Here is a 19,643-nt window from a genome sequence, read left to right as displayed (position 1 = left end):
TCAACGCTCGTGGTGAGTCTCTCGGCACTCACTTTGTCCTTCTCTCTCCCTTTGTTTTGTTGCCAAAACTTAACAGTCGACCGGAACCGCTTGTCACAGTCGCGGGAGGCCTACAGAGCCAGGGGTCACGTCGACCCGCTCGGTAGATTCCCCACCTCGTTTAAGCACGCCCTGCGCTTACCGCGCCGCTGATTGGTCCGTGCTACTCGCTTCGTTGCCTGATTGGACATGCGCGAACGGATACGCCCCCCTCGCGTGGTTTGGACCAATCCACGGCGTCGGCACGTACGCGTTTGCTTATCCGTTGTAGTAAAGCAAAGCGATAATTGTATAATACCAATTTGGTGTTTTCTAATGCGTTATTATTCTAGGCCGCTTTTGGATAGCTTTGACCGCGACATCTTAAACGTTTCACTTGATTTCTATGCTCCGACGCGTTCAAATAGCGGTCAAATAATGACACCGACGCTGCGTTTCGGGAGGCCTCATCCAGCAGCGGAGTGCCAAAGGGCTGCTGTGTAGTGCACGGTTGACCATAGGACGCCGTTATCAAAGACACACCTACGTCGTCGGGATGAGGGGGAACCTTGAATAAGGTGATACTTTTGTATTTAAACCCCCCAAAAAGCCCACAAGATGGTGCACTGCTTGTTGCGTCAACAAGCAGTGAACCATCTTGCTCCCAGCCTACGTCGTTGACATGCTGCACCCATATGCCCCCCTCATATACCCCCTTCATATGCTCCCCTCTCATGCCCCCTTCATATGCCCCCCTCATATGCCCCCCTCTCATGCCCCCCTCTCATGCCCCCCTCTCATGCCCCCCTCTCATGTCCCCTTCATATGCCACCCTCATATGCCCCCCTCTCATGCCCCCCTCTCATGCCCCCCTCTCATGCCCCCCTCTCATGTCCCCCTCTCATGCCCCTCTCTCATGCCCCCCTCTCATGCCCCCCTCTCATGCCCCCCTCTCTCATGCCCCCTTCATATACCCCCCTCATATGCCACCTATATGCCCCCCCCATATTCCCCCCCCATATGCCCCCCTCATATGCCACCCTCATATGCCCCCCTCATATGCCACCCACATGCCCCCCTCAAGGTCCCTAAGATCTGGGGATGATGCAGATCCTCTTCTCTTCATGTCCAGGTCGAGGTTTCGGTCTCTGGGTGACCGAGCGTTTTCCCGTGTAGCCCCCAGGCTATGGAACGCACTTCCACGAAGACATAGACATCTTTCTGAGTATGTGGACATTTTTAAAATGCGCCTTATAAACCTAAGTATATGCTTCCGATTATTAAACTGTTAGTTCGTTTCGTAAATTATTCTTACAATGTATTTGTAATGTTATTGTTATGCTCAGTGTCTGTGTCCTGTAGAGCGCTTTGAGATCCTTGATGAAAAGCGCTGTATAAATGTAATGAACGTTATTAACACTTGAACTTCAAACTCCGTGGTAATGGAATCGACGTGGTAATGGAAGGAGGGTTCACAGAGCCTGATCAATGTCACCCCCACCACGATTACCATCGTCATCGCTACTAGGATCGTCATCACCGTTATAACTGTTGCTTTCACCATCCTCACGGTTATCGTAACCACTGTTAACCGCTACAAACATCATCGTTAACACCAGCATAAGTATGGTTCACACCGTTGTTATTATCGTCAAGATAATCATGATTTAGTTTATTTTCGTGTCGGTATAAATTCAACTTATTAACTATAACCCTCCACCACCCGACAAAGCCAAACAAAAAGTTGTTACCTCGGCGAATGAAGCCAATTGATTTGGTTTCCCGTCAAAACCGGAACGTTAAACAGCAAGTAAGAGTAGGAATCATCAATCGCCAACGCTACGAGGCTGTGGTCAGAATGCCACCCTCCGCAACGCCGCTGTACCATGGAAGATTAATTGGCCGCCGTCACAGTGGCGTAAGATGCGCAGGGCGTTTCGTCAGTGCCGACGCGTGTTTTCCTCATCCGCGCTCAATCGCCTGTGTTTCCGTCTGTACCCTTCTCCCACTCAGGCCTTGCCGAGAACTCATCCGTCTCACGCCATGGCCAAGGTACGCAGCTGCAGGTGGTTCCTCGGTCTGTCTTGGCAGGTTAACGTGCCCCTCACCTTCCCCCCCCCCCCCCCACTGTTATATTGTTATTATAAGCAGAACCGATGTGTTCTACCGGCTGTCTTGTTGATATCCCAACAACTTTGTGGCAATGTGGTTTGTGTTATTGTGGGCTGGGTCGTGTGTGGGCAGTTTGTGTCGACCCGTTTATTGGGCTCGGTTTCTGCAGTACAGTGTGTTCACTCGCATAATTCCGTGCGAAAAAATGTAAACGTGGAGGAAAAAAAGCTGAGAGATGCACAAGAGGTGCATGCTTAGAATTACACTGAAACACAGAAAAACACATGAATCGGAAGATTTAAAAAATGAGATACTGGTGGGCGAGACTAACCACAGCCAAGGTAGGCAGCAAAACGATGCAATCACTTTTGTTTCCAGGAGATAGTTGTGGCTTTTGCACACGAACTGATCACATCACTCCATACGTCGCATCCTCGGTCACATGAGAAATCGTGTGCCAATGTATTAAAGTTATTTTACTGCTGATCAATCTGTACTATGGAGAGTCAGCCACCACTCGATCCATCGATGGATTGTTGCATCGTATGACTTGACGGATGGCGACGATGTGGGAAAGCCTTTATCCAGCAGTGGATAGATCATGTGACTGCTGTGCAAATTGCTGTGGAATTTATTAGCTTGGAATTCATGGTGAGGTGTGGCTGTCAACGGCATAGTTCACAATGGCCTGTTAATACTGATGATATGTAAGATGATAATATACATTTCACAATTATTCCTGATAAAGAATATGCTTATTTAATACTATACTATATATTGAATACCACTTTCTTACATATACTGCCAGATGTCCGCATGGTGAGAAGAGGCTGTCATGCAGCAGTGGATTATTAAAAAGGGCTGTACATGTAGGTAGACCGCTTGCTTGTAGTTTATAGAGCAACAAGACCCTAATTTGTGATGAGTTCACTTGATTGGGTTTTCGGAGGAGTGGTGTGGTCAATATTAGCACTGGATAGATAAAGGCAGCTGGGAATTGTGGAGACCCTTTGAGACCCCCTATCCTGGAATCAGCTTTAATAGTTGCACTTGACAAACATGGCTGTGGTGGCACACCTCTTTGGAGGTGGGGTTGATTCAATGTTACATATCTCTTTAGTCCAAACCTGCCAGGCTCTGAGGTTTGACAGAAGCTGACAGTACAGCATTAAGTTCAGAAGGACCTATCTACAGACCAATCATTTGCATGTATCCTAAGTCTAAGAATAAATCAATCCATGCATCCTTATGTGTGCGTGCTTGGGTGTTGTCTGCTTCCAGGTGCTGGGTGGCCGCGTGCGCCTGGTGACGTACGTGGCGGGTGTGCGTGCGCTGGCATGTCGCATGGCGGCTGGCAGGACCTTCTCCACATCCGGGGTAGCGGGAGGTGGAGAGAGCGACGTGACGGTTGCCTCCCCACAGGACGGAGGTGAGGCTGTCAGTGTATTTCAACATTGTGCTCTTTATGGATATGCTTGTAATAAACTGCAGGGAGGTCCAATTGTGGTGGGTTGCATTTGATGTGCATGGCCAGGTATTAATTTCACAAGAGTATCAAAGAATCAAGTCAGGTCAATTAGAGGAAACTAAAATATAGTGGAGGTGTGACCATGACCAGGAAGAATGGTGACCATTCTGACTGGAAGGATGACTGCAAGGAGCTACTGATGAAGGAAACACTCATGCCCCAACAGTCCCAAAAGTATTTTCGGTTGTACCACATATTTTCAGTGGGGTGTCCAAAGGCAGGTCCTGATGACGCTCCTGGCACGTGGAGAGTTCGACAACACACGGTACAACTAAAAACCCATCGCAGAAGATATCTTTATTTTTATAACGTGCTTGTAATAATGGGGATTTTTAGGCTATACAAAGACGTTGTTTTTGTTTGTTTACCATCTTCCTTGCACAGACATCCAGACGGTTTGGCCGGACGAGCGGATGGGGCCTTTCGGGCCTCGCGACAGCCGCTTCCAGCTGCCGGGCAACATGGGCTTCAGCAGCCAAGTGCACGGCGCCGTGAGCCCGGCGTCCGCGAGAAACCTAGCAGCCGGCGCCCAACCGACAGCACGCCGTCAGCAGCTCCCCGACGTGCTCGTCGAGCCCTCGGCTCAGGATCGCCACACGTTCGTGCTGGCGCAGTTCGTCAACGAGTTCCAGGTGATGGGTCAATAAACCTCTCCGCTCATGCGCCAGTGTTAGAATTTTCCTGTGGGAATACGTCGGCAGAGCCGGAAGCGTGGTGCGTGTTTGCTTGCTCTGATTAAATGTACGCGTGCCCCTTGAATTTTAAGAGAATTGGGGTTTGGCACATCGTTGCGCTCGTGTGGCGGTTCAATTTGCACCGGGCTAGTGCAGTTCAGCAGTGACTTTAAGGTGGCAGATCACTCTGCTATATATTGTCTGGGAATTTGACAGCTGGGTTGGAGCCAAAGTGTTCGCTTTTATTGATTAAATATGCACATGTATTGTTTAAAGATTTGCAATTAAAACGTTAACAATACGCCGCTGTCGGGCAACTTGAAAGTCAGGTCTGTGGGTAATGCAGGGATTATGAGTTTTCTTGAATAACTGGTTTTAGCAAGCGCTTGAATTTCTCCTACATTTAAATTATAAAACAAAACCATCAGCTATCTCTTTGTCAGCGAAATCCACGGCTCTCTTGCAAAACCAATCACATTGTCAATGGGATGTAGCCGAGTTAAATAGCAACAGGAAGACTGTGCACTTGACAGTGCAGTGACGCATTTTGTGGATTCTGCTTGGCAGGGCATGGAGAGTTCGCCCGTGCCTCCGATCCCGCAGAGTGCCGACACGTACTTCGACTCGGGTCCCGTGGAGTGTGTGGTGCAGGGCTGTCCTGAGCTACTGCAGAGAGGTGAGTCTCCTATCTTAGACCACGTACATGTAAAGTCCACTCTTGTCAATCCACGGCTGGATGAGGACCTCTCCACACCTTGCGGAGCACACGAGGGTTATTTTGACAGTATTTCACCACGCTGGTCATTGCGGGTTACTCAATATCGGGGGGTGGGGGGGTGGTAGTGGGAGTGCAGTACAACAATATAATTTTATGCACTTGCCTCTACTGTCCCACCATGCCACTGCACCTGTCTTTTATGCATGGCAGTCACCCATCCAAGCACAATTCAAGCTCAAGTCTGCTGACCTTCCGAGATCTGACGAGATCCGGTGCATTTCTGGGTGTTATGAACAGACTATGACCGTACGACCATTTTTCTTCTCACATTTATATGCCAGTGGCATACGATGAAACGTAACCAAAATCTTTTTGGAATTCTTGTGGACAGAAGTGTATCAGCCAATGTGCAAGAATGACTTGGGACAATGACATAACTACTTTTGAGGTCCCTTAATTTACCTATTATCTACTATAAGTGGTGCATATTTTCAGATGCCATGTTATGGAGATATTTGATGGATAGCAATAATATTTGAACATTTCGTTTGCAATGCTGGTATATTCTATACTACGTTAAAAAGCAAATTTTGCATATTTTTTTTGTGTGTGCAGTCCTTTGAGACTGTGCTCAAAGGATGAACTCCGCTACACTTGAGAACCTGGTTTAGTTATTGGTGCCTTCCTCTATTCCAGCCCAGAATCTCAGTGGTTGGCGCTAACCCCCCGGTCCACCCGGCCACCTCATGAGACCACCTTTCCAACCATTCCACGCCATACAAAACGACTTGTTCTGGACACCCAACACACGTTTTTGGTTGGCTGGTGACCTGTAAAATAATGTCAAGCTCGGGGTAATGCCATTGTTTGAGTGTTTTTGTTTGTTTTGTTTTTTGTTTTGTTTCCTCCCACACTAGATTTCGCTACCATGTTCCCAGAAGCACCGAACTCAGACCTCACAGTCATCACAGTTACACAGAAGACGCAGAACAACATGACGGCGTGGAGCCCCGATGTGGAAGAGGAGAGAGATCGGTTGATGCAAAATGTGAGGCTCCAGTTGGCGTGCTGTGCAATACAATACCATTTGGATTTATATATTGTCTAAACGTTACTGCGTCTCAAAATGCCGTACAGAATCAGACTGCCTGAGCCTGTCGAAGATTGATTAGCTGTCGATTCGAAGTTTTCGTGACTGCAAGGGTCCCATACTCTTTGGTTTTTTCGGTAAAGTCACGTAGGTAAAAAATAAAATTATAATAAATTAAATCACGACGTTTCGGAGGTAACACAAGCTTCCGTCTTCAGGTGGAACCGTCACAGCAAAATTACTGTATCAGTAATCAGATACAGTAATTTTATTATTTTATTTTTTACCTACGTGACTTTACCGAAAAAACCAAAGAGTATTGATTAGCTGCTTCACTAGAAAGGCGTTGCTGCAGCATGGAGAGTGTGCGGAGGGGAAGTAGGATGAGACAAGAAGGGAGAGAGGTAGGCAGTGGCTTGGAAACGGTGAGTGTGCCCTTGAAATTGATCCGGGATTGGATTGGGACCCAACGGAGGTTTCGGAGTATTGTGGTGATGTGGTCTCATTCATGGGTGCGGGTCAGAAGTCGAGTAGCTGCATTTTCGATCTTCTGGAGTGTGGATACGAATGAGGGCCCTTGGGGAGGCTGTAGAGGAGAGGGTGGGAATATGGGTACATTGAGTCATTTCCGCACGACCTTCAACCTGAAAAATTGTTGAAAAGGAGAGTGGTTTATTAAGACACTTGTTAATTACGATGGTTAGGCTTTTGGGGGTTTTTGTCATTTATTTTTCATCAAATTATATTTGGCCTCTAGGCAAAAAGTGAATTTCCCTTTTTTCTGGTAGCCCCTGCAGCTGTCAAGAATCATGTGGTCATTTAGAAGTGACAGGTGTTTTCCTAGCATACATCAGGGCCCTTTATTCCAGTCGATTTTCCACCCTTCAGTTGTGCAGGCAAATATATTCTGCTTGCGGTGAAATATATACCAAATCTTAGCACTCGTTGGTGGGCAATATTTTCTTTCGGCAGGATGGAAAAGCAACGGTTTTGAAACGTGTTATAGTTGAATGCAAAATGTTTTCAACTAATCCAATGTAGCAGTACACGCCATATGGATCGCAGCAACACCGCTAGAATGTGCACAGTTGGCACAATTCTTGGTGATGTGTCTGATGGTTTAGACTTCAGCACAGTCATAGTACGGCGGTTCTTTGATCTTTTGTTTGTGGAAGGTGTACGCGCATCTCCCTCGCCGCGTTCGAGAGCGATTTAGCGAGGTCCGTAGTGGTCGTGGGAGAGAGAATCCCGGTGCTTACAAAGTCGGGTCGTCAATGAGTGTTTTGTTTGCCATGTCCATAGGCGCCCATAATTCCGTCCAGCCAGTGTTGATGGTTTTTATATTTGGCTACTAGAGCAAAGGCGTGCATCCAGAAAGGGTTCCTATGGTGTGGCGGTTCTTTTCGGTCTTGTTTGAGTGGCAGAGCAATATCCATTATATTTTGATACTCTTGAGTTTACACATTTTATACAGTCATTTGATTTGTGTTTGGCCATTGATATTGAAGCCGAGACTATCTCATTTTGAGATGTCTTATTATAAAATGAAGGTTTCCTGTAGTTTATGACCAATCCTGATCATGATATATTTCAAACCTCTACTACATATAATCATGAAGATATTTCATTTTGGCTGGAGGAAAGTATATTTTACATACATACAAAATTCGTTCTGCATTCTAACAAATCTGGAGCATGACACAGGCACGAAATGGGCTGCTCTTTTAAAACATTGTGAAAGGATCAGATTGCGCACACCTTGGTTATTTCCCAATGATGCTACCACGAAGAGGCAGGAATAAAATGTTACTCTGAAAACTGGCTCGGATTTGAGTACACCATTCATCGCGTTCAAGTTCAGGCCATGTTTGAATGCATGCCCCTCTCGTGCAGTTTGTGGAAGGCGCTAAGGAGATCTGCTTTGCCCTGCGTGCGGAGGGATACTGGGCAGACTTTGTCGACCCTTCGTCCGGAATGCCTGTGAGTAACCCCCCCCTGCGTCTTTCATTTCCCCCTTTCTTTGCATATCCCTTGATCTCCATACTGCTGTATTCAGTTATATCTCACCTTGATTACTGCAGGAATCTCTATGCAATTAGTAAGGTTACCATGTGTTTGATCTCTACAACATGGGTTGTTAATCACAATGGTGGTTAAAGTATTTTCAGCCTCTTTCGTTTCTCTACAATCTCCCAGAATCCCTGGTATAAAAACGTCTGGTAACATTGAATGATGCTTCTAGGGCCCTTTACCGGGTCTTGGAAACGAGACCGAATCAACCCGATGTTAACCCTACCATCCACCCCTGCATTGGCCTCCCAAACATCTGCGTATAAACCACAAAACTACCAATCGTCAAAATAATATCCGTTTCAAATTACTTGCCACCTTGACGCCAACAGCTATATCAGGCTGCCGCATGCTTGTATGCCATCTGATGGGGCTGTAAGGTATTTCATGGTTTTTCAGTAATATGAAGCCTAGGGTTTTTTTTACTTTTGAGAGTGCCTAGTTACAAGCAGCTGCCATCACCACTCGGCAGAGGGGGGCGGGGACCGTTATAGAGCTCAGCAGCACCAATCAAGACAAGCTTTGGGCCACTCATCCCTCTTATGTCCTCCACTCTGCCAGGCGCGGTGGCACATGTTCAGAATGTGGCTCTTTGAAGGAAAAGCGTAATGGATCACACAGATGTGTTGTGGTGCAAACAACGACTCAGAGGCAGGTCAAGTTTATTAGGGGCTTATTAGGGGCTTACGCCTAAGTTAATACAGCTCCCGCCTACTCTCCACGGCTATCTATTTCTCCCCCAGGGAAGGGGTACTGGGCTAACACCCCCCCGGCTATCGGGGCTCTTTCCCCTGCACCGGTCGAGGGCTCAACCAACTTCGGCCGGTCGGGTGAATCAGCCACCCTTAGCCTCGTGTGAGGTTATCCTACCCTGGGTCCCAACTCTCTCTCTCTCCTCGTTCCCTGGTGCTCTTGACGACCCCGCTTACGTCACGGGGTCCCCCTTAAATATCCCCTTGGGACATGACGTCACCGTCCCCCGAGGTCTCCCTGACCTCACGCCCTCCGACGTCACTCCCTCGGAGGGCGAGTGTGACGTGCAGTCACCCAATACTCCTCTACAGATGTATGAAACTCTCACACCCACTGTGCTGCGTGGTGGCCAGGAGATGACAGCACAAAAAGTGTTTTTTTTATTAACCTGTCTGAACACATTTCAACGCTGTAAGCTTGGGTGTTCTCCAGGTTCTACGGTTTTCTTGCACATTCCAAACTTACATTCAGGAAGCCACGTCGGTTGTCGCAGCCACTCTTAAATGTAGTCTTCCAGGTTGGGCTGCGTGTTGAGAATTCCTTCTCAAGTGTTTTCCTTGCGTTACTACACGCATCTTCAGGAGTCAGAGTTAAGATGTCCATAGCAGTGCATGGTGAAAGCTCGAGAGGAGAAATGCTCAACCCTAAAGTATGACCCTCTTGAATCAGACTCTTGAGGCTCGTTGTTGTTTTCCCGTATATACAACTCACCTGTACTGGTATCATAATGTAAATTTTCACTACGCCCTGCCTTTTTTTTTTAGTTCTTTGGGCCGTACACGAACAGTCCCCTTTTTGAGACGGACGGACGCTACCGGCAGCTGGGCTTCCAGGTGGAGGACCTGGGCTGCTGCAAGGTGATCCGTCACCGCACGTGGGGCTCCCACGTTCTGGTCGGCAGCCTCCTGACTGACGCTCCCACGAGCAGCTCGCTGCTGGGCGGCCTCACGCACAGCGGTGGCGCCGGGGCTGGGGCCATCGAGCCTCGGCCCACCTCGGGCACGGAAGGGGACGCGGAGGGGCCGGCTGGGGAGGAGAGCGGGCGCTGTCGAGTGGCGGCGAGCGCCGAGGTGAAGGACGCTTAGGGCGGGGAGGGGCGTTTTTTTTTTTGCGCACCATCGTAGGGAAAGCCCACAGTTGCCTTTTGGGCGGCGCAGCGCAGAGTACGTGGGCAGAGCGCGTCTGATTTTGCGCGCATCGATGGAAATGGATGCTTTTTGCGTCTCGCTTGTGCGTGCTTCGAATCGTTGGTGTAACAACGTGTTATTTGTGGAGGCGAGGGGGGTGGCGTGTTCTGAAAAAAACAACCCACGAAAGTTAATTGTCTACAAAGTTGGCTTTTGTTGAGAACTGGTGCATTACGTGAATGAAAAAAAATCTGTTGTGCAGCCATCTTTGGGGAGATACAGAAAAAACGTTCAAAATTGGATTGTAAATCAAGCTGGCATATGTTATCTAAAATACATGTGTGGGTTATTAAGCTATTTTCAGGATACTCCTGCATGATTTATGAAAATGATATTTGAATGTTACCATTAGACTAATGGAACCAACAACACAACGAACCAGATTGAACAAATTAGACTGACAATACGAGCAACGTTACACACTAAACCAGAAAATAAATCGATTAATAAATAGGATAGTGACCCTGCACATTGACAAAGTCACCAAATTGTCGGGAGGATGGTGAATAGCTACATTATCTAATAGGTCATGAAGTCATTAACACCTTAAAACCTCCAATAGGTATAAATGTATAACGTGGAAATGCATACATTGTACATTTTGCAGTGGTAAATCAACATGGCAATTGCACACCAGTATCAAACTTGTTCATAATCTTCAGTGTGATGTAGCCCTTGCTATCTTAATATGGCAACTGTGTGATGGCTTCGAGCACATCTGTCTTAAACTGGGTTTCACATATAACCTCATGGCAAGGGCATGCAAAGAAGGAGTCAACAGACCCCTGCCATTGTAATTTGGCCACTCACATCAATGACAGAATGTACTTGTGGTGCATACGCAGCTAACTGATTCGCACGGTTGGCTACGTACGGTTCGAAATAAGTTCAACATACACGAAATGACAAAGACAAGAAGTTGAATGTTAATCTTTATTTTAGTGTTTGGTGCGGCCATCTGCAACAGTACAACGAGGCTTTACCGTGTGTGTCATTGAATTGACGAAAGAACATAGTGTGCCTCAGTCCTTCCAGCAGCCATGAATAAAATTCGAATTAAATGCTTTGTATGTATGTTGAACTTCTTTTGCGCCGTACATAGCCAACCGTGCTGCTCTCAGGTGACGATTCAGATTCTTCCACGGGCATCCAAATTGTATTCACTGCTGGGCGTCGAGATACCCACGGAGGAAGATTTAATATCTCACTTTCTCTCCCAGGCTGCGGTCGCACGTGCGGTCTCGTAGTAGTACCAGTGTTCAGAACCATTTCCTGAAGAATATGGACGTGAAACCGAGGTGTGCCTTTTGGTGCAAAAGCAGGAGATGCTTCTTTAAATTTCTCACTCTGTACCCAAGTTTGTTTAAGATGTTACTGGAGATGACGTTGGAACGTCCTCATCTCTGCTGCATAGTGGATATCGACAAGAGTGTTGTTGTGAGGGGCGAGTGTGGATTCATCGCCTCTCGTGGTTGCTCGAGTGATGCTTGAACCCACGATCGATTCTTGCGCACGCAATTCGATGCATGTATCGTGAGCTTCAGAATCGGCATTAATCGATGTATTGATGCATCGTGCCACATATTCTTGCTACCTTGCCACCACATCTGTGCCTAGGGCTTTTTCTCAACATCCAAAGTGTGAAGCAAGTGTAATTTTTGCTTTGCCAATTAATAGTTTTAAATGTTTTTTTGTTTGTTTAAGCTGTTGGTTCAATCAAGCTGATGTGCACATATATGTGATCTTATGTGGCTTGCGGGCTATTGCAGGAATTTCTGTCATGTGATCTTGAAGCCTAAAAGGTGTTAGCTGTTGAGTCTGTTAGTATTTTAGCCTCTTTGTCCTTACTTGCTCATATTCTTTCCAGCAGATGGCGAGCTTCATTAGCTGGAGAGGATGTTTGCTTGTGTAGGTATTTGGTTGCTCGGTTTTGTTTGTCAGACATCACGGTCTGGTCCGTTTATGAGAGCTGGTGTGAACCACATGTAAGCACGCGTGCATGCGTGCACACGTACACAAACAAAGACATTCTATGTATAGACAACAGACATGGGGAAAATGCTGCTGGCTAGCATTCAGCGAGCATGGAGCTCACACACGAAGACACACATACAACCACTGAATTATTGTCCACACAAACATACATTGTACATACGTACGCACATACAATCACACAGACATTAAGAAGCCAAACGGATAACGTACGGTATGAACTACAAACACATTACAACGCATACGCACAACATTTGGCAGGAGTCTGCTATATAGATTTTATGTAAAAAAACAGATTTTCCAGTAGTGTTTGGCAATGGTTTAAATTCAAGGTTTATGTACCGAGTCTTGAAGAACGATGCATCAGTATCGACAAAGCCCCTTTACACTGTGTTGGTGCATTCACAGCACACGGGTTCTTGCAATGTAGCAGCAAGGGGATTGAATTATCCACGCATTTGTTTTTGGACAACACTTGTACAATGCATTGGGGAAACCTCTTAATACCATTAACAAGTGAAACGGCCTTAATTTTTAATTCAGCCTTGTTCATTGAAATTCAACCCCGGATATGTAATGTAGTGTTTAATTTGCAGTCGCATTGCTCTTTTACAATGGCCTGTTACGTGTATAAGACGGTGTGTAGTGTATATATTGGCATATGTACGAGTACCTAGCTGTCATGCAGTGGGATGAAATTACCTCTAGTTGAAATGCACTGGATGTGTGCTGATAGAGGAATGCCTTTTGGCACTAATTTGATCAGATGCTTCATATTAGTTTTCATGTCCAGCTTTCGCTTTCAAGTGTTATTTTCGGCTGGCCATGTGAGAACTCAAGAGACCAGGATAGTCTCATTTGCAAGCAAAAATACAAATACAGAGACTTCTCTACTTACAAACGTTCGACTTATGAACTTTTAGAGATACGAAGAAACCTGTCCGTATGTCCAGTTGCCTGTTGGGACCGAGAGTCGTAAGTTCAACTGCCGCGCAATAGATGGCAGTGGTGGCATCTAATCTGCAGAACACGAAGAACCAGTTACATCTACAGGATATTATACGACATTTAAAGCTATTCGCCGTATTTCGTGTACTTACCGTACACCATGTTTGGAATCGACAGGAGTGACGTTGGACTTAAGAACAAATCGAATTACGAACAGACCTCTAAAACCGAACTTGTTCGTAAGCAGAGGAGTTCCCGGACAATAAAGTGGTGCTACTCCGAATTGACTTTACACGCCTAATTTGTATCCATTGTTTATGGAGTGTGCAGTAATTTGACTGACTGCAATGTTGGCGATTACTGCAGCATGTTCTCTGCAGTGGATTTCAGCAGCTGCTGTTGAGTTTTGGGTAATTATAATGTTGAGTTCATTTGGTAATCGCGGCCATTCTTTTCGGTAAGATTCTATTACGTGCGATGTTTGGCGTCGTTTGCAGTCGTGTCACAGCAGGGGGCTTTTTGATAGATTATCCCCGATTGAGTAAAACGTTAGTTCAGTCACTGCACACTTATTGCATGTTTGGATACATGTTATGTCAATTACTACACCGTGGCAGGAGTGATTTGGCCTGCTATAATTATAAACGCAGAGTTTCCAGATGGAAAAAATGTCCCTCTCTTACCCGATTAGTGTGGCGAAGATGCTTGTGGTGGTAAATAAATGTAATTTTGCGGGTGATTTTTAAGTGGTAGGTCGCATGTGTCTTTGGGCCATACAAAATGCATTTGTGAGCCGTAGTTTTCTCACTCTTGCTGCAGAGGTTGGGTTCGTGGATCATTCAGAGGGCATGAGTTATGTTTCACTTGCAAGAGAAATAACCTACCTCCCTTCGAGCATTAATGCGGAGGCTTTTCGATGTACTCGTGGATACAAGGTTATGTGAGTTCTCCTCTCGCCATGCGTAGGTTTTCTCCAAACACTTTGCATGTGCAAAAAACAACTAAAAAAATATTGAGTATTCCAAGAGCGATGGGTGAAGTGTCCGAGGTTTCATACGTAGGGGACAGTCGGAATTAAAATCTGAAATGAATAATACCTGGTGAACGTTCGTTCGTATGAACATCAATTTGTCAGCAAGGCGCACGGATAGAATGTGTAATGCAGAACAAGTAGAATGTGTGTCGCACATCGACTACTGCGTATGTTTGTACATTGAACTTCCTTCGCACCGTACGTAGCCAACCGTGATAATCGGACGTGTGGGGGGGGGGGACAACAACAAATTAAACACAACAAACTTAACACATACAAGAAGAATGTGTGTCACATCAGATACTGTGCATAATTCTCCAACTCAACCGAACCCAAAACACATTCAGATGAATTGATAAGGGAAGATTGTTCAATTGTCTACACTTTTCTTTGCATAATGCACGCAATTTTAGCCATGGAATTAAAAGCGACGCGCAGGATGATAAAGTTTGGACTTTTAATTTTTTAAGTCATCTTATGAAATTTTTTTTACGGCTGCTAGAAGATTTGAGACACTCGCATTTTAAAGTTGATTGCCAGCAGCTGGCATTTTTGAATAAATGTTTTTCAGCATAAAATGAACACTGCATTACCACCTTGGGATTGCAAGAAAGCTTTGGAATGTTTTTTTGATGATTTCAGAAGTTGAACTTAAAAAATTTGAACAATTTTTAAAAAAAATTAGCACGATCTTTAAACTGATTTTATGAAAACTACATTTTTAATATCAATGTATAGTCATTTTGATTATTGTTATCATTGCTATTAAAGTGTATTTATAATTTTAAACAATTATCCAGTTATATATTGCAAAACATTGTAAAGGTCAGTGTATCCTTGTGACACATTCTCTAATGCATCATTGTGTTTTGTGAGATTTTAGTAATGTGTTATTAGGCTGTATTTGAAAATGTGTTCCGTATGTATAACAGTACTTCAGGATATCAACTCTTATCACCTGTTAATAACACAACATACATCGTCCAATCGGTATGTATTTATATTGATAATGTAATGCGTACAAATATGATTGTTACAAGTGAATAACACACAGGTACTGTTGTCGGCTGCTGTTTATTTGAGAAAAAGAAATAAACTATTTTGCCTAGAAAGACAAGTCAAGTATTCAAAAGTGTCCTGGTACTTTTATTTTTCTTCAATGTTAATTTTATTATTTAACACGTAAGCTTTCGTGACCAATCTAAGTCCTAATTGATTTTTGGATCAGATTACCTAAATAATCAAATGCATATGTGCGTCGTAAGCACGTTTTACTTAGGCGATATGACCCAAAAAGAAATTATGAGTCCATCTGATAATGTTTTAGGAGTTGCCTTGTGTCTTTACTCCTATAGCACAATTGGGATAAAACTTGTCCTAAAATCTATTACCTGTAGAAAGTAGAGAAACATACCTGGATGACCGGTGGCTAATATCCCAGAGCGCTGAGCTTGTTCCATTGAGCCACGATTTCGAATCTTACAATGACCTCTGATAAAAACACGCGTTCGCCGTGAGCGAGATGATGATGGTTTTCGTCTGGCCACAATGGCAACACAAACTACTGAATTTGGTGCAGCTTTTGCTGACAAATTCCAACTGGCGACGACTCCATTTTCGAGTATCAACCATGTTGATGTTATTTCCACACGAGGTGCACCACCTACTGTGGGTGAGGCTCACTAAAGTGACTTGGAAATCTGATCGATGGTCAGTGGAATCATGTGGTGGGTTAGGACCCTTTTGCAAGGAATTAAATGCCCCCTCCAACCGCTGTCCAATGTCACTCTCTTCCTCACACGGCACCTGGGCCCCCTCATGCCCTGTGGGCCTCCGGTGTGGTTTCAGAGCCTGCACCACTCGGATTCTACATCACCGTTTATAACATGTTTTGGAGACTTCCGTGGCATGATGCATTGGGGAGCTGTGAGAGTTTCATATTTCCAAATATCTTTTTCGTGATGTGGCGCCGATGCTGATGGGACAGTTATAATTTTGGGAAAAGGCATACTTTGAAAAAGTTGACGTGTATTGTCCTTTTGATGATTTCACAAAGGACGAGTCAAACATTTGCACACTGCATTTACGCTGCCCTCTCGTCACAGAGCATTCTTACCTGGGGAGTCCCATGTCACAGTTTTTGAAGATTATTTATTTAAAGGATTTTAAGGGCTCACCTTAAAAGTACCACTGCTCGTCTAGTAAAAATAAAATCTTCGAGCTCGTTCAAACACTCATCCATCACCACTACAGCTATGCAGGCTTTTATCTCACGCCATCACCGAAGCCATGTGTGTTTTTCTTCATGGAGAGAATGCGTTCACAGAAGATGCAAAGTGGAATGATAAAGTTAGGTATTTGAGAAAGGAAAAACCTCTTTTCAAAAGACGTGTTGAAATAACACAATCTGTACGCACGCACACTAGATCATATACACGCGTTCATAACGCGTGCAAGATTATATTTCCATACATTCCCTAATTTTACGTTGACAAATGTGCTCTCAATGAAACCACAATGACCGTTGAAAGGTTATGGAACGCTGAAATTGGCTGTCTGACCTTAACGCCTTCAAGGAATGAAAAAATAAACATTCAAATTAAATTGATATCCTGCCACATTTGACCTTGCTTCACACTTTGGAAACTTATTTTCTGAACGACACTTTCATTAAGAGGTGACCTGTAAATGAGACCTTGTGCTTTTTTTTTGTTTGTTTTGATGACATCGCAACCACGTTATTGAAAGGCAGGTGGTCACACGGCATGCCACGATGACTTTAATCGATCGATCACACTAGACCCGTCCTCCAGACGAGCGTGATCTGCCCGCGTTTTCACCGGAGATGTAATTCAGCATGGGAGACGCTTCCTAAACGCCTTCCTTGCACACACAAAAAACACGGGGGAAAGGCCAAGGGTGTCCCCGTCTTGGAGTCTGCATGGAGGGGCGATCAATCACTCTTGAGGACGTGGCTGGGCACAGGGAATTACGAGAACCCTTTGCCAAAGATCCCAAGCGCCGCGTCTTTTGGATTTCGAGAGGGAAGAGGGAATATGTGAAAGCCCCCATTACCACGTGCGAAGAACCGTAACCCCACAAAATGTCACAAAAATTTGCAGGATTTGTACTTAACATTTTTTTTCATGACCCCCCTCCCAGTTTAATTATGCTTGTGCCGTGAGACAAATAATTAATGTGGGTCTCTCCAAGAGCAGTGCCACACGTTGTGTTAAAGAACAGCCCGCAGAAGCAGATATCATCAAACTACTTTCTGCGATCTCTGATCCACACGGCAAGGGGCAGCACTTTGCCACCCACTTTGCCACGTGAGATGATGTAATGTTTGTCACGCAAACAGTAAAACCAATGTGTGATTTCTCAGAGCTGCAATTTAGTGAAATTAAGAGTACAGCTAAATTTAACGTGATATTTTTTGTGCATTGGTAACCAAGCTGAGACCATCAACTCGTTGCACTTGAGAAATCGGGTTTGGAATTGAACCAAGAATGTCAGTGGTATCAGCTCTGACCTCTGAGCCACCTCTTGTATTCAGTAATCATCGTACATCTTCACCAAGGTAAAATAAATCCAGTCTCAAGACCTTTCAGAAAGGCCCTGTTGAGGATGTTTTGGCAGTCCCTCGTGGTATTTTAGCGTGTGGGGAGAAACCCGCAGTGCGTGGAGAAAACATTACGCGAGTGGAGAGCATTCAAAATGCCACACTGATAGGCCAGCAACCTACTTGCTGTACTCTACTTTTACAGACGAATTGACACCGAATAATTTTCTCAGGCCTACGCCGACCCACATTGACTAATTGTGAATTCATAGATTGACATGCCGTCATACCCAGCCAGATATGTTTTTCTTACAGATACACTCTCAGTGTTATCATCATAGTCATATGTGGAGGGAAAGGTACGTGAAGGGGACATTTTCTGATTGTTTTGTTATTGATTATTTTGAGTTATAGATTTCTCAGGTTGGTTGCCAGTAATCACCTTTGCCTCATCGATGTGCAGTGTGTAATCATTAGTGTCACGTGGTTTATGTGGAAGGACACGTGGAAAGAAGGAGGCGTATGATTGTCTGCTTATTTGTTTCGTACATTTGGCAACGTTTATGAAAAATGTGTTGGTGATACAGTGAGCGGGCCAGTGATGTCACACTGCACTTAATTTAATGAACATCTCCTTTGACAATATTCTGCATGAATGCCTCTCCGTGCCGTTCAACCAAAGCTGTTTGACCTATTCTTCATTGCACTGGTCAGCGCAAGTTGATAAAGAGATGGTCCCAAGATCAGTTCAGACATCACTCGCCACTCGTGTTAGCTCCTCCAGTAAAAATACAGCCTTGAGATTCGCTGAGGCTTGGTTGGATAAATAAAGGACATTGCGAGTGCTATTATTTTAATGTTATTGCATTATTCGCAATTGACCGAAACCACGTCTCAGGTCGGTTAAGCAGTCAACACTCGTGAGTTGCAGATACTACTGTGGTGGCAACCGAAATGAAACACAGAACCAGCCAGCACCTGCGTTTGCTTTATCCACAAACGCCCCCCCCCCACCCCCCACGACATCATCTTTCACCGAGGCCACGCGTCTTCGTCGCGTGCCGGTTAAAAAATAAAAATGATTATACCAAACGGGCTGATTTCATCGAAAACTGAGCGGATATCTTCACTTCGTCCGGCAGAATGGGAAGGAAAGCGCCGTGAGCTGAGATTATTAACACAAATAAAATCAGTTCATGCCTGCGGAACCCACCCCTGCCCCCCGTAAAGACAAAGACTCACACATTGACAAAGATAAAGATCCCCCGTGTAGCCTTAACAGACTGTAGGGGCAAGTGTTGTTAGCGAGCACCTATGAAGGCCGGAACGGTACTCAAGGGGGTGGGTGGCCAGCACCACGCCCGGCCGCCTTTGTCTCCCCAGTGGCGATGTTTACGCACCACCCCAAGTACTCATTTGAGGCTGAGTCGACCTAGGGGAGGCCCAGGACCGGTTTAGATAATCGTCACTGGTGTTGGCCGTGAGCGGGAATCGAACCCGGGTCGCCAGGTTCGTAGCGCAGCGCGCTAACCGCTACACTACCGCTCCCCATTGACAAACACACTGACACACACACACGCATTGACACACACACTGACACACACACACTGACACACATACACATTGACACACACATTGACACACACACTGACACACACACTGACACACACACATTGACACACACATACTGACACACACACACTGACCCACACATTGACACACACACTGACACACACACACTGACACACACACACATTGGCACACACACACTGACACACACACACATTGACACACTGACACACACACTGACACACACACACTGACACACACACACACTGACACACACACATTGACACACACACTGACACACACACAAACTGTCCGCCCTGACAGGGAGGGGGGTGACGACGCTTGCAATCACTCACTGGCCTCTCTCTCTCTCTTCACTCAGCGCCGAA

The 19,643-nt window shown here is 45.5% G+C and overlaps 1 protein-coding gene across 2 annotated transcripts; it reads left to right on the top strand.

The window, feature by feature from the left end:
- Positions 1–7: 7 nt before the first annotated feature.
- On the top strand, positions 8–15,255 carry MMADHC (metabolism of cobalamin associated D). 2 transcript variants are annotated; one of them, XM_078870979.1, is made up of 8 exons: positions 8–12; positions 2,032–2,070; positions 3,412–3,559; positions 4,043–4,290; positions 4,900–5,008; positions 5,968–6,098; positions 8,034–8,120; positions 9,728–15,255. In XM_078870979.1, the coding sequence occupies exons 2-8, from the start codon at positions 2,062–2,064 to the stop codon at positions 10,046–10,048; spliced, it is 1,053 nt and encodes a 350-aa protein (XP_078727105.1). In that variant the 5' UTR covers positions 8–12; positions 2,032–2,061; the 3' UTR covers positions 10,049–15,255. The 2 variants fall into 2 exon arrangements, with proteins under 2 accessions (XP_078727105.1, XP_078727104.1); XM_078870978.1 differs by lacking the exon at positions 8–12 and adding an exon at positions 1,134–1,243.
- Positions 15,256–19,643: the final 4,388 nt, after the last annotated feature.

Source organism: Lampetra fluviatilis, chromosome 31, assembly GCF_964198595.1.
Source record: "Lampetra fluviatilis chromosome 31, kcLamFluv1.1, whole genome shotgun sequence".
Lineage (NCBI taxonomy): Eukaryota > Metazoa > Chordata > Hyperoartia > Petromyzontiformes > Petromyzontidae > Lampetra > Lampetra fluviatilis.
Note: the sequence above shows the minus strand (reverse complement) of the source record. Positions and strands in the feature narration are given on the sequence as shown.

What these genes read in the sequence shown, in the direction of transcription:
- MMADHC (XM_078870979.1), top strand. An exon ending in TCCTGAGCTACTGCAGAGAG is followed by an intron (nt 5,009 to 5,967) that starts GTGAGTCTCCTA and finishes CTCCCACACTAG; the next exon opens with ATTTCGCTACCATGTTCCCA. An exon ending in ACCCTTCGTCCGGAATGCCT is followed by an intron (nt 8,121 to 9,727) that starts GTGAGTAACCCC and finishes TTTTTTTTTTAG; the next exon opens with TTCTTTGGGCCGTACACGAA.